This window comes from Phaseolus vulgaris, chromosome 5, assembly GCF_000499845.2.
Source record: "Phaseolus vulgaris cultivar G19833 chromosome 5, P. vulgaris v2.0, whole genome shotgun sequence".
In the NCBI taxonomy this organism is placed as follows: Eukaryota; Viridiplantae; Streptophyta; class Magnoliopsida; order Fabales; family Fabaceae; genus Phaseolus; species Phaseolus vulgaris.
This window is the reverse complement of record NC_023755.2, coordinates 32,555,869-32,571,051: the sequence shown is the minus strand read 5'-3', so window position 1 is coordinate 32,571,051 and position 15,183 is coordinate 32,555,869. Positions and strand designations below refer to the sequence as shown.

Genomic DNA, 15,183 nt, shown 5'->3' with positions numbered 1-15,183 from the left:
ATATTTTTTTAACAAAATAAGTATTTTTTACATATTTTTTATTTGAATTTTTTTATCAATTAATAAATCCTATCTATTATTAATTAAATAAATTAAAAAGTATATGTTTCAAAAACACTTGTTTTAAATTTAAACAACTAAGGTGGATCGTACTTGTTTAACGATAATGAATCACATTAATAAATAAATAAAATTAGAGAATATGATAAAAAAAATCCCACGACAATCGCAGGTCACTTGGTGCAACAGAATTGGTAACGTTTTACAACTATTCATAGGAATATAATCAAACTTCAAAATGCTAAGGTTCTTTTTATGTTAGTTATAGATTCTTAAAACAAAAGTAGAAGTGGTAAAATTTACATGAATATATTTTCTTATTAAAGTAAAAATTTCATATAATAAAATCATTAAATATAAATTAATTTTAGAGAAAAATAATAATTAATTATTATATTAATTAAATTATATATTATTTTAAAAACTAAAAAAATTATTGGTATATAAAATAATTTTTATTGTTAATAAAATTTATAAACTAGTTTATATTAGTATCTAATTAGCTATTTAGATACCAATTTAAAAACTAGTTTATAAATTTTATTAAAAAATAAAAACTACTTTAGATACTAATAATTTGTTTATACTTTCAAAAAATTAATAATTTGTTTAGTCTCATATCTAATTTAGTCATAACTAATTATTTAAAAAAAAATATTTTCTATTAAATGATTTTTTTAGTGAAAATAGAAAAACCAGTTATTTATTATTTTAATATAATCATCATTTTTTTACAATTTTTTCTCTCCATTTTCTCTCTAAATTTTTATCTTATTCTTGAAGATCAGAAGTCACCTTTGAATTATTGATTGAGAGGTATTTGATCTTAGGATTAGTTATTGTTAGTTCAAGATCCTAGTGATCTGTTTTGATTGTTGTGTGGTGTACGACAAATTATCTCTATGTCTTTAGGTGTTAGAGCTCTTTTGGGTACCCAACCATCCAATCAGGTAAGAGAAATTAGTTTTACTTTTTAATAGTATCATAAGTTAGGGGATTTTCGAGGTGAATGTGACATGGTCACAAGTTTCAAATTTCTTCTATAATGATTTTGTTATTATGTGACATAATTTTGCTTATTTATAGAATACTTTGAATTAAGTTAAGTTGTTGTGAATACTAGTGTTGAATTGACTAGTCAATGAAACTAAAATTGTATTCATTAATCTGTTTTAAACAAATTTTAAGTTTACTTGAGAACTGGTAGAACACTAAATAGGATCAAGTGATTCATGTTGGGATTATAATCTTCTAAACTAGTAAGGTTGGATTCGAAAAATCCAATTTGAGACACTAATAAGTGCCATAATTTAGTGATATTTCATGCAAAAAGATAGGAACTTATGGACTTTAATTATTAATAAAGTTATAATTCAACCTTTAATTTAGAAATTTGAATCACTTTACACATTTTTGGATTATGAGATTAATAGAATTATTTATTCCCAATTTTGCGTTATTTTTTGGAATTTAAGGAGAGATGAAACAAATGGATATATTATGAATAAAGATGTCACTTAGCCCAAGCCCAATTAGGTTAAATAAGGACGTAAGGTAGAAAGGATCATTGAGAGGATATTGAGAGATAGAAAATCCTAGAGGAGGCAATCGGAGAAACACCTTAGATATTCTTTTGTTGTTTTCCATACTTGTAATGGCCAGTATGAGTGGTTAAGTCTTCCCTTTGGTATTGAGAGTAATTTGTTCAAACTCTTATATATTGAGGTGATATTTATTTATAATATTATACTCTTGGTTATATTGTCATTTTATTCTTAAAGTTTGAATCTTTATTCATGATTTTGATCTTTAGATTTAATTGGAAAGTATATCTAAGCATCTGACCTAAATGATAATGCTTAACATATTTGAATGATAGGAATAGATTTGAAACGAAGAAAGAGCTTGTACCTAAATTTGTGGAAAAAAAACTCAATGCTAATAAGTTATCTGCATCATGCATAAAGGAGGAAGACAAGGCTCATCAAGATGAAATTATAATGAAAAATGAGTTTAAACGTGGTCAACCAATTATGTTTTGTAGCGCTAAAAGATAAAACTCCTATATAAAAGGTTAATGAAAAAAGGGTCAAGTTTGTGGGTTATCAAGGAAATCAGAACTGGTGGAACTATTAAACTTGAAAGTCCATACTCCATAAGAATTAATTGTAACGAGAAAATTGTTACAACAAAGGGCTCATCCACAATTGACTTTTTTTTACCGTAAGTGTATTGAGTCATAAGAAATAATTTGTCCCTAAGAACGAATATCGAACCCACAAGTAACAATTATTTAAAATCCCAATTGTAGCATTCACTAAGTATAAGAATATATACAATAATTTCATTTGAAATATATTGACATAAGTTTGTGTGAAAATTAAATGAAAGCAAAATAAATGAATAAAATAATTCAATGAAGAAAATTGGGAATGAGGTTAATCCTTCTCACTTGTCTGTAGTTTTAAACATATAACATTACATCTTGATAGACATTGATGCACATATAAAAATAATTCATATTGATTTCTCGCATACAAAATTATTAAAAGAGTCTCCTAAATATTGATTCCTCACATGTTTATAAAAACTCCTTATAAAGCAATTAACATTTGAAATTTATTCCCAGCATTCAAATATGTTAAGCATTATCATTTAGGTCAAATGCTTATAAGTACTTTCTAGTCAAATCTAAGGATCAAAATCATGAATAGTTTCAAGCTTTGAGAATAAAATGATAATACCAATCATCAAGCAAACTCCTAATCCCAAAGAAAAGAATTAGCAATTCATGGTGGCTATTGAAGGCTACTAGGAGGCTTGTGAAAAATTTGCAAACCTACTGATCAACAGGAGCTAACTTGTCTAGGCGTTGATTAAGCTTGGAGTTGGGTTTTTCAGTCCAGTATAGGGGAAAACCATCTAGGAGGTCAGGGTGCTTCTTGTTAGCTCGGACCTTGAGGAAGTGGCCTTTGAAATTTTTGTAAGAGGATTGGAAGAAGGTAAGGATTCCCCTTCCAGAAATGCTATTTACAGAAACCCAAAGTTGACGATTTAGTTTCTTCACCTCGAAAAGGTAATGGAACATGTCAACAGAGGGTGGGACACCGAGCTGGTCACAAAGAATGGAAAAGGCACGAACAAATGCCCAACTATTGGGATGCAGCTAGGCAGGAGCTACATTGAGCTCAGTCAAAAGTTTTTTTTCAAAGACTAACAGAGGAAGACAAATAAGGACTCTTTTAAAAGCAGTGGCATAGAAGTAGCAAAAGGGTTTGTTTGGGGATATGGCTTCATCACAACATACTGGCTCATCTATCGCACATGGGTCTAAGAAAAACTCTTATTTGCCGAAGTGGCACTTACTTTTCCTAAGGGTTACTATCTTTTCGTGGGAAGTATAGGAAGAGGTTTCGATAAGGAAGTTTGGCGGTATTTAAGAGTACAAGGATTTATAATCCATTGAGGGTTGCATCTAAACACAATCACATGTAGAAAAGCGGAAAATATCTTACACCCAGCACATCATCAAAACAATTAAAGCAAGTATAAATTCATACGACGAAAACAATAAAAGAATAGAGAAACAAAACCCAACATGCATACGGGAACTCATACGACAACATGCGATTAATCAGTGTCAAGCGAAAGCATAAATGGGTGAAAACAGAATGGTCCCAGGCAAAACATGCGTTTATGAAAGATAAATAGTTGAGAAGAGAAAAAGGAGTACCTTTTATGGTTGGAAGAAGGAAATCTTGGAGGAATGAGAACAAATGAGTGAGGAGCTTTGAATGATAAGAAGGAAAAGGTGCAAGTTTGAAGGGTTTTAGGGGTTTTAATGTTTTCTGAAACAAAGTTTTGAGAGAAGAGGGAATTCTAAACGATTGAGTTACGCTGCCACTAGTGCTAAGACACGTGGGCGTGTGGTACCGCGTACAGTAAAATGTCACTTCAAAGTCGTTTCAAGCGCCCCACCTACCTCTGAGAAATGGTCACGTCAACGACCAAGGGTACTCAGGAGACTCTTCGCTTAGCCAAGCTCAGCTCGAGCTTAGGGGGCTTATTTACTTATCAGTGCTCGGCTCTCGGTATTATTTTTGTATGCTCGATTCTTTGTGGTATGGGAGGTTAGCTCGATCGTTGGCCCGGGTGAGACATGTGCAGATGGCCCTTTTTCAGGGTTGGCCCAAAGCGCGCAATAGGGTCGTTACGCAAAGTAATTTTATATATACACCTGCTTATAGATATTGGACGGTGAATATAATATTGTTGTTGTTATTTTGCATGTTTGTTGTGAGTACGTGGCAATATTTTCTGTTGCATATTTATTACACGTGGCGAGTTGCTATAACCCTTTTAAAATAGGGAGATGTGTTGGTAACAGAAAGGGGCCTACGGATGACACTTGAAGATCATTGGTGCTTGTGGCAGGTGGTTTTTCTATTAGAGATCAAAGATTAACGACTTAGAATATTTTCAGTTAATATTTGCTTATCTCCGGGGAGAATGGTTGCATGTTGCATGTGCGACAATAAAAGGAGAGTAAGTCTCTAGGTAAAGGTACGTTGTTTTTTATACACTTTCTTCACTGGTTACTTTTTGTGTGCCCTAGTTGACTTGATTGTCGGAGTGTAATCAACAGGTAGGGCGCTCTCTGTCTCAACGGAGCCTTATTCTAGTGTGACAAGGAGGCACGGACTCGGTTCCAGAAGAGGTAGATATAAAAGGGGGTATTCAACCTAAAGTCAACCGGTAACCCAATATAAACCAACAAGAACAAGAACAAGAACAATAATCATAAAAATATTTATCATTAAGTTGTTATATTTACATAATCATAAATATTTATCATTAAGTAGTTATATTTACATAATCATAAAAATAATTATCAGTAATTAATTATATTTATATAATTATATAAATATTTATCAATAACTAGTTATATTTATTTAAAGTTATTTAAAATATTATAATTAAATATAAAATATTTTATTTCTTTTAAGTTAAAGTTTAATTTTATTTTAAAATATTATTATTTAAAAATTAATTTAACTTATAAAAAATAATTTTATGTTTGAAATTTAAAAATCAAGTAAATAAAAATATAATATATACAGAATATTATATAATTATATAACAAATTGTATTTAAATTTAAATTAACAGATAATAATATTAAATTTAAAATGGAAAGACACAAGTGAAAGTAATAAATGAATGCATTTCCCACATAAAGGCACCGTCATTGTCACTAAAAATAAAAGAATGCATTTCTCAATTTCTCAATTTAAAATATGTATGTACGGTCTTCACTTTTCTTTTTTATTTTTTTCTGCAACCCTTCATCTTCTTATTCGTTCTCCTTTTGCCTTCTCCATCTTCCTTTCTACCCTTCATCTTCTCCGTTCTCCTTCTCCCTTCCACTGCAACACTGACTTAAAAGTGTCCTCCGCGTGTCCACAAATTGGGTCGTGTCCGGCCTAGTTCAATGCATCTGACATCGTGTCTGTCGGGTGTCCGTGTCCAATACGCGTCCAACATGCGGAAGCAGAGATGATGAAGCATGTCCGAATTTCATAACTCTTGAGTGATCTCGCCTGGGTGTGACTGAGCTTACTTGGACGAGATCATCTAGAAGCTTATGGTTAGGCGAGCGTTAGAGCATTCCAACTTTCCCTTTTTTTATCTTTGTATATTATCCTTTTTCCCTTTCCTCTCTTTTGATCTCCTTTTGGGCTTTGGCTAAATGACTTCTCGCATGGGCGTGATTAGGCACGCCTGAGCAAGTTGGACGAAAATAGGTCCAACGTCTCTGAAGTGATCTTTCCTAGGCGTGACTGAGCTCACTTGGGCGAGATCCTTTGGAAGCTTCGGGCTTAGGCGAGTGTTGGAGTGTTCCAATCTTCCCTTTTTATCTTTGTATATTCTCCTTTTACTCTTTCATCTCCACTTTTCCTTAAAATTCTGAAATTAACACAAATTTGGGAATAAATCGTTCTTATTCATATTATAACCATAAAATATGTAAAAATGTTTAAATTGATAAATTAAGAGTTATATTATAGTTATTTCATCAATAAATATCCATAAGTGTTTGTATTTTAATATGAAATATTATTGAAATATGACACTTATCAATATACAATTTAGAAGAGATAACGAATTGTGCTTTACATATGTGATGAGAAGTTCTCTCTAAATCATAAGTGTACCTTGATACAAAATGGATGAGGACGTACAAAATAACAAGGTTAACAAAGAACAACAATAATAAGTGGAAGGCACACTATAGATAAAGAGTCATGTTCATAATCTATCTAACCATACTTTAAAGAGAACATTACAATTTGATTCACAAAATTATTAATGGAACTTAAATAAAAATCCAGTTATATGGTGGAAGTTTTGATAATTTTATAATACCTAGACTTGCAAGGTTTTTTTCTAACACGTTCACAAGTAGTTAGAAACCTGACATACTGGAAAATCAAACAAATTTCAATAAACATTTAAGTTTATTGTTTAACAATTTCAATATATTGTCTCACTATTGTGATAACAAAATTTGTTTCAATGGTTAGCAAAATTGATACACACCTTGTTAATTAGAACAAATGATTCATCAGTTTTTATATGAATATGGAATTAATTACACTAAAATATATTTTATTGGCCACCCTCTTTAGACACATTTTCACCACTTTAAATATTTACAAGTTGTTGATGCAATAAGAAAGTTGTACACACTACAAATTAGTACCACAAAAGAGACTTCATATAAGTATCTCTTGGACCTACCTATTTCGTTAGAACCTAAAGTATCTATACTGTTGAATCAATATAAAGAACTATTCAACCCATCTTATGAGTTACTTACTCTTTGTATACATGCTAATATCTTTATCCTCATATCCAAAAGATTGAACCATTAAATTTTTACCTCATCGTTACATATTGTTAGTTGTTGTGTTCAATATGTTTCTATACATTTTGTTAAGATTTCAAGTTTGAGTTTGTTCCACATTGACCAATAATGAACTCAAAAAATATTATGTAAAAAAGAAAACTCGCATACCTATTATTTTAAAATTTTGAGTTGCACGTGTTGTCTTGACTTTCTTATATAATTCTTATATAAAATGCTAATGATCCATCTTCGAATCACCCAAAACTTCCCGTAAGAAAATTCTAATACCTTTTCTCCTATAAGCATAGTACACATATTTAAAGACATACAATTATATTTCAAAATATCCAAGTGCTAATTCAATGGTTAAAACAGTTAATATATGGATTTTGCATTAGCAGTGTATATGAACATTTTTCATTTATATATTTTGTGCGTGGATAACAAAATAATTGAACCTAATTTCTTTTACAAAGTATTTGATTTCCCCATTATTAGTGCTCACAGCAAACTAGTTATTTTCAAGTCTCCCTTTTAACCAACATTCAATTAACCATTTAACTTCTAGAGGCAACCATAAGCTGTCACAGAAGTGGATCCTTTTGTAAGTATCCCTTACGAGCTTTCAAAAGGGTGAAGTGAAGTTCATTATCTTAGTTTATTGCAAAGTCAATACATAAACTTAAGACTTGTATAGGGATGTTTTGCACCAAAACAGAGACTTTAGCACCACTGCACGCTTCTTTTGCCCACTAATTTTATTTTATATATCTAACGGATGTAAAACCCAACAGATATTACAAGCTATTCATTCATATAAAGGGGATTAATGAGAATGTTCATTTTCGAATTAGTTAGATGCATAATTAAAAGAAATAATTATATAATTATTTTAGGATATTAAAGGATACGGATACCAGAGTCATGGAAGGATCCTAATATTAATTGAGTATCTTTTTCTAATTATCAGTTGTTTATTTGTAGAGAAAAATATTTGGATGTCTTTTCTAATTATAAGGTGTTTCTCTTTATAGAGGTGAATAACCCTTATTTTGTGTTATGATTCTAGTATTTAATTATTGATTATGTTCCTCTTTAATTAAACCTAGAATGAATGTATTACTTGTATATATTCAAATCATTTGTTTTAATTTCAATAACAATAAAAAAGAGATATTCATCCTTATATCTTTTACCTTCCTTTTACTCTTTTGTTCATCTTTTGTTCTCTTTTATTTATCTCTATTCTATTTCGTAATATAGGATTTAATTAAAATGCCCCTGCCATGTGATATTGTAACAATTTTTCTCATCCAAAATCACAGAAAATCAATGAACGACTGCTCAAACACAAGGGTCCACACAAGCTTTTGAATGTTCTTTTAGTTAAGACATTTTCTTCCCTTCAATTCCTAACTTTGTTTTGTTTCATTCCCTCCAAATTAGAAGTTGAAATTACAGTCACAAAACTACAAACGCAATGCAATGATGTGCACATCCAAGTTACAATAAAATTCCATTCGGATACATTAAATATAGTTTTATATCACTTAAGTGTCGATCTTAATAATATTTTATATATATATTTCTCTCAATTCATTAAAATATTTTTAAAAAATAAAACAATTACAAAATTTTAGATTTTAAAATAAATAATATCTTATATATAGTAATGACCATAATAATATATAGTCGATAATTCTTTTCATAATCTGTTTATCAAGTTAGACCCTTTCGAAAGTGTGGATTTACTTGGTACAATGCATATTTTTTCCTATGGCATTGTTAAGTTAATTTACCCTTAGTTTTATAGGTCATAAGAATTTAATAGTATAAGTGTTGGTATTATTAGTTAGTATCCTTGCACTTCCGTTCACGCGGTTTCCCAACTTCCATGCCTTTCTCTTTCTCGCGATATCACGACACCAATTCAGTTAAAATACAAAATAGAAGCAAAAGAAGAAATTACTATCATTATAAGTGTACCTTTTCTTTTGCTCTAAACAATTTTTTTACGCTAACCAACAAAATGCAGAGACACTTCAATTTAATTACTCCTCAAACTTGCATGCTTTCACACAAGGATTTCGCTTTCATTTAATGTTTCTTTCTTTGTTCTAAAACTAATACGAAAGATTAACATCATTTTTTTGAAGTCCACAAAAAAGATCTTGTAATAGTTAAATAAAAAGAGAAGCAAAAATGAGACCATTAATTACTGAATTGGGCTTTTACATAGAGCAATAATTAACAAGAGAAGTCATGAATTGTTGAATAGAGAAATATTAACAGTCAAATTAGTGTGTTTTTAACGTTAGTCCGTAATATGGGAAGTGGATTTCAACAAGTGATATTAAACGTCCTTGGTATTTGAATAAGCTTATTATTACCACATAAAATGTGATTACGCATTAAGAGAACCGACACCTAATTATAAGCCTATTGATTATTTGCAAGCAAGTTCAAAGCCGTTTTAATACACTAACTTGGGAGTCACATTATACTTTAATTTCATCAAAGTTAACGGATGAAGAAAGAGTGCTGTTTCTTTAGTTTACATTAAAACTTCCAACCTTATCAGTTTTTTTTTAATCATAAACATTTAAACAAAAAGAGAACAAGAGAATACCTTAAGCTTGTCAGTTCAACTTTATGTATAACTCACATTTAATTATGAAAAAATAAATTAGTCACACAGACTAGTCAATTCTCATACCATTTATTGTGTTTTTCTTTTTCCACTCCTTTTTTTTCCCTCCTCTATGGACATACTTTTCATCTTTAATCCCAAAGATAAAATACTTTATCACTGTTTATTTATAAATCATAATTTTTTTTCTTAATCGAATGATAAATAAAAAATAAATAGGAAGAGAGGGATTAAAAAAAAGTAGAATATAATATATATTTAGGTGAAAAATACAAATCCGCTTTGTTTGTGTAAGAAAAAGTATTAGCTGTTAAATTTAAATCTATGAACGAAACGAACGAAGTTTCAAAGATGATAGCTACGGGTTTGTGGTATAGTAACAAACCTTGTCCTATAATGAGATTGTAAAAGTTTAAAAACTATATTATATTATTTATATTGCGTATAAAAAGTATTTGATACAGTGAAACTATGGGAAGAGACGGGTGAAGCTCATAAATGTTATAAATATTGTATTCTAATGCTTCTACTATTGTTTTGTAACGTTCATAATCTCCATCAATCTCTCTATCTCTTCTGCTGTTACTCAGTTTCATCGAAATTCAGCACAAATTCTGAAAATTAAACCCGAGAGTTCTTCTCTTCTCTTCTCTCTGTTTTATGAATATTTTCGATACATGATACATCTAGCACTTTCTGACCTTGTCCATGCTGTTGCTTTATCCTCGTTTGTCTTTTTTTTTTTAACCATTTTTTGTGAGTTTGTTTGGGGTGTTTGATTTAATCTCAAGATTTAAGGTTGAAGCGTCAGCGTGTTATTGTTATCTCCTGAGTAGTGTGTTTCTTAAACGTTGAACAAAGCAGACTTATCTTGAGTTTTCTTGAAGGCTTGGTTTAACAGCGACAGAGAGAGAAAAATAGCATTGTTTGTTTGCATAAGAATCTGTCTCGCCGTGTGAGGGTGTTGAATTTGCAACATTGTTGGTTGATTGAGAAGAGAAGAGAAAAAGAGAGAAGGAAAGAGACACGGAGAGAAAAAAAAAAAGGGAAGGGTATTAAGATTTTGCGGGAAATTCGGTGTCTGAACGTCAAAAAATAGAAGTCTTTCATTGTGGGGGCGATTTGCATTTTCAATTCTCTTTCAAAGGCAAAATTGCAATCCCCACAATCTCTCTCTCACTCTTTTTTTTTTGTTTGTTTTGTTTTCTTCCCCATCTGGGTGGTTGCCTCTGTTTTTCAGGGTTGGGAGAGAAGCTAAAATCTCCATCTTCCCTCCCTTCTCTCTATTTTTCTTCTCTCTCATATATCGATCTCCAATACCATGATTTTTAATAAAGGGTCAATGCATTCTAACCTTGATTGTTTCGTACGGTGTACCACACCGGTGGTTCAATCCCAGTTTCTTCCTAAGGTCTTGTCCTTTTCATTTCTTTCCTTTTTTATTTTTCCCTTGTGACATGATCTTAGATTATGTTGTCTTAAAATTTGTGTTGTTTGTTTTTGTGTGTAGTCTGAGATTACAAGCCTTAACCGTTTGTGGCATCCGTGGGAGAGAGAAAGCGTGGAATATTTCACGTTGGGGGATCTTTGGAATTGCTATGACGAATGGAGTGCTTATGGAGCCGGAGTTCCCATCTCCTTGACCAGTGGTGAGACACTTGTGCAGTACTACGTGCCTTATCTCTCTGCAATTCAGATATTCACCAGCAATAGTTTCAGGTATTGAATCATTACAACTTCTTTACCAATTTCAGCTTCCACCATGAATATCTAAAGAAATTTTAAACTGAAACGGGGAAAAAGAAAAAAAATATCTCTTTTTGAGTTTTCTGATAGACTGCACCATTTGGGTGAGATAGATAATGTTAATTTGTTATGGTCAAACATTCACGCGGGTTCCATGATGTTGCTTTTGGAAAATGGGTTGTTGAGCTTTTGTTTCGGACGAGTGGTTTGGTGAATTATTGTGTGCATAATTGTCAGCTTTATGATTTGGTAGTGATTCTTTAGGAATTAATGCAAAAACTTGGATGAGTATTTCAGGGAAGAGGCTGAATCAGGTGACTGTGAGACGAGGGATTCCTACAGTGATTCTTTCAGCGATGAGAGTGACTGTGACAAGTTATGGAGGTGGGATGGAACTTCCTCAGAAGAGGGAGGAGGGTCTGAGCAAGACTCTCTCTGGCATTTCAATGACAGATTGGGTCACCTCTATTGCCAGTATTTTGAAAGAGCAACTCCATATGGAAGAGTGCCTCTCATGGACAAGGTGTGTTCGTGTTCCCTTTTAATTTTATTTTCCTGCTCTTTATCTTACTTCAGCATCTTTTATCTTGTTCATTAAGGTCTGTGTTCTGCTTTTTGTGTTCTTAAATGAGATTCCAACCAATTCATTACGTATGGATCATGGAAAATTGGAAAGCACTTAAAGCCGAACTGCAATTACCAAAAACCCTTAGGATAAACATCGTAAAAGATGCATTCTTTGACTTTTCAACACAGTTGATAGAGAGACTCATTTTCATTTTTTCCCTCTGAAAAAGTCCCAAGTGATAATGAAAATTATGCATATTCCCTTTTCTTTATTTCTTATCAATGCATTTCTAGCATATGTTCTTCTCCCAAAGCTTTATTAATGTGCGTAATTTTCATTGCTCGGACTATAGCGATTGCTACAGAAACAACAAAAAATATTCGGGTAGCACAACCAGTAATGCATAAAAACAGCAAAAATATTCGTGTAGCATAATAAGTAAGTGCTCAAAAGAATAAAGATTCGATTGCTGACTTTGTGGGATGGTATCTTGCTTTCAGATTACTGGATTAGCTCAAAGGTACCCAGGGCTGATGTCATTAAGAAGTGTTGATCTTTCGCCAGCAAGTTGGATGGCTGTTGCCTGGTAATTATTACTAGATTTCTCTATCTAACTTCGTCACCAAAATATACTCCAAATTATTAAATAATACATTTGAAATTTATCCCAAGGCACATCCTTTACCTTAGTCTCTCTAGGGACACGATCAGTGTTATGATACTAAGAATATACTTTTTTTCTCAGGTACCCAATTTATCATATCCCCATGGGAAGAACAATTAAAGACCTTTCTACATGCTTCCTCACTTATCACACGCTTTCATCTTCATTTCAAGGTATTTCCCATACTTTTTTAAATATCTGATCATGTTCTAAATATCTAAAAAAGATACTTATGAAAAATAGAGAAAAAAGTTGAAACTGAAAACATAAAAAAAAACCACCTAAATTTTAAATATTTGGTTGACCCTAATGAATTGAAGGTTGTTACATTTCATATCAAGCAGTACTCCTATGATTATGTCTCTCACTTCCCTATTTTGGTGGGGCAATGGAAAGGTCCTTGAGTGTTTAATGCATGAAATCATGGAACATGAATTCTAATTTGTGTAGGCATGGATCTTGACGATGATATTGAGGGTGGTCATGAGAAGAAAAAGGAAGGGGAAGGCATAGCACTGCCAGCATTTGGTTTGGCAACGTACAAGATGCAAGGGGGGAACGTGTGGGTCGCAGGAAATTGTGGTCGGGACCAAGAAAGGCTAATGTCACTGTTGAGTGTGGCAGATTCATGGTTGAAGCAACTCAGGGTCCAGCATCATGACTTTAATCACTTCATGGGCATTCGGCATGGTGGCTAAAAGGGTTGATCCACTACTCTACAAAGAGTTCGCACTTGCAAAGATAAAAATCATCCTTTGCTGGGATGTTTGGTTTTTATATGCATCTTGGACCATTAATTGCAACTTTTTTTTTTCTTTTTTCTTGAGGTAGTGTGAGGAATGAGGATATGTATGTAAGTAGTAGTAGTAGTTGTTGTTGGTCTTTAACCCTCAAGCTCCTAAAACCATGCAAAAGGGTTGTGTGTGGCTCATGATTTGACTTCTTTGAACAGCCTCTGATGAAGAGATGGTAATATGTAGAGAGATAGGTTAGGGAGGTCAAAGGACAGAAGAGACTATATTGTGTATCACTTGCTATTGATCACAGTAATGAATGGTTAATGGATGTGACAAATGATGCAGAATCAGCAAGCAAGGTTGCACATTTTTGCCAATTTTTCTTTGTGTCTTTCTTACCTGTTCCCACCGGCTTTTGCTTGCAATGACATCTCGTTATTTTTGTTGTTGTGCGCACTCATTTAATAAAGAGAAGAAAAAGAGCGAATGCAATTAGGGAAATGGATGGTTCAGTCTTTTTGATGGAGTGTATCTTTGATTATTTCCATCTTCATCCATGTTCAACAATGCTCTTCTGTCATGCTTGACAGATGGATGAGCTTACCCTCAAATACCTGTGACCATGAATAAGAAAACCTATATATTATGGAATTTATTTCATTGTTGTCTTGTCACTCTTGTTATTCTTTTACTTTTTTGGTTTTTTTTCCCACTTTGCAACTACTAGTCCTTATTATCCAGGTGCTGTTAGATATATGTTCAAATGTCAATTATCAATGTCTAACCTCTAAAAGAAATGCACTGCCTTTTTTATTCCATTCTAATAAAGCATTTGATCTTTATTCTTTTGTATGAAAAATTCATAATCAGTTGCACAATCTTCAAATAAAAGGACTTTCTCCTTTACCACTAAGAACTAAAATTTCAAATAAAGGAGTTGCATGACATAGTGATATCAGTAATCAGCTGCAAAATCTGAGGGTTTACAAGTTCTTAGATGTTTTCAGAAGGCTTTTGTGGTGATACTTTCACACTAAAAAAATATTCACTTTTGTGAAATGAAAAGGGTGTCAAACTTTTCACAATCCCCTTTTCTTATTTCTCTGGCTAAACAATGCTCCATTGCTTTTTTTGGTGAAGATGGTATTTTTATTTTATTTTTCTCACCAACTAATCTTCATTGCTTTTTGGTTGAAAATACTCCTCTAATTTTAAAGGTGCTTCCTGTTCTCACCAAAAAAAATTCTTACAAAAGAAAAGCTAGCATAAAAAGATGTTATTTATATAATGAAAGATTCTCAGATATACCAACTTGGACTATTCATGCAAAAGAAATAACACCCTTACCATCATTAAACTCATTAATAAAATATTTCGAAAAAAAATATCATTTGGAAGTTATATAAGTTTGTGTTGCGAATACATAATGAGAGCAACAAATGCCACTATAAAAATATTATTTTAACAACTAGTTTACAATCTTCTATTTTTACCAGTTATAATTTAGAGTTAACTATTGGTTGTTAACATATTATGACTTTTTAGATATCATTGAGTTACAAAGAAACCTAAAACATGTTTTTAATCTCTTTTAAATTTTTGAAGTTTGGATTTTAGTTTTTTTAAAATTTATCCATAGCCTCTTTTATTTTTAGAATACATTGTTTTGTCTCTCAAATGTCATCTAAAAATATTTTTATAAATAAATATTAAATTTACTATAAATATCAAAATGATATATTTTAAAATTAGAAACTAAAAATAGAAGAAAAAAAAAACTACAACCAACAATTTTCAGGGTTAAAAATATTTAATTTTAAATAGAGAGGGACCCACTCTGCGTCGTCAT

The 15,183-nt window shown here is 31.6% G+C and overlaps 1 protein-coding gene across 1 annotated transcript; it reads left to right on the top strand.

Annotated features, from left to right (window-relative positions):
- Positions 1–9,950: 9,950 nt before the first annotated feature.
- Positions 9,951–13,711, top strand: LOC137835471 (uncharacterized). The gene is made up of 6 exons (XM_068643995.1): positions 9,951–11,030; positions 11,130–11,338; positions 11,663–11,888; positions 12,434–12,519; positions 12,679–12,770; positions 13,048–13,711. The coding sequence occupies exons 1-6, from the start codon at positions 10,941–10,943 to the stop codon at positions 13,293–13,295; spliced, it is 951 nt and encodes a 316-aa protein (XP_068500096.1). The 5' UTR covers positions 9,951–10,940; the 3' UTR covers positions 13,296–13,711.
- The last annotated feature ends 1,472 nt before the right edge of the window (positions 13,712–15,183 follow it).

Excerpts from the sequence above, each read along its gene's own strand:
- LOC137835471 (XM_068643995.1), top strand. The coding sequence starts at position 10,941 with ATGATTTTTAATAAAGGGTCAATGCATTCTAACCTTGATTGTTTCGTA. Across the intron at positions 11,889-12,433 it reads GAGTGCCTCTCATGGACAAG|ATTACTGGATTAGCTCAAAG; the intron begins GTGTGTTCGTGT and ends TCTTGCTTTCAG. Across the intron at positions 12,771-13,047 it reads GCTTTCATCTTCATTTCAAG|GCATGGATCTTGACGATGAT; the intron begins GTATTTCCCATA and ends TAATTTGTGTAG.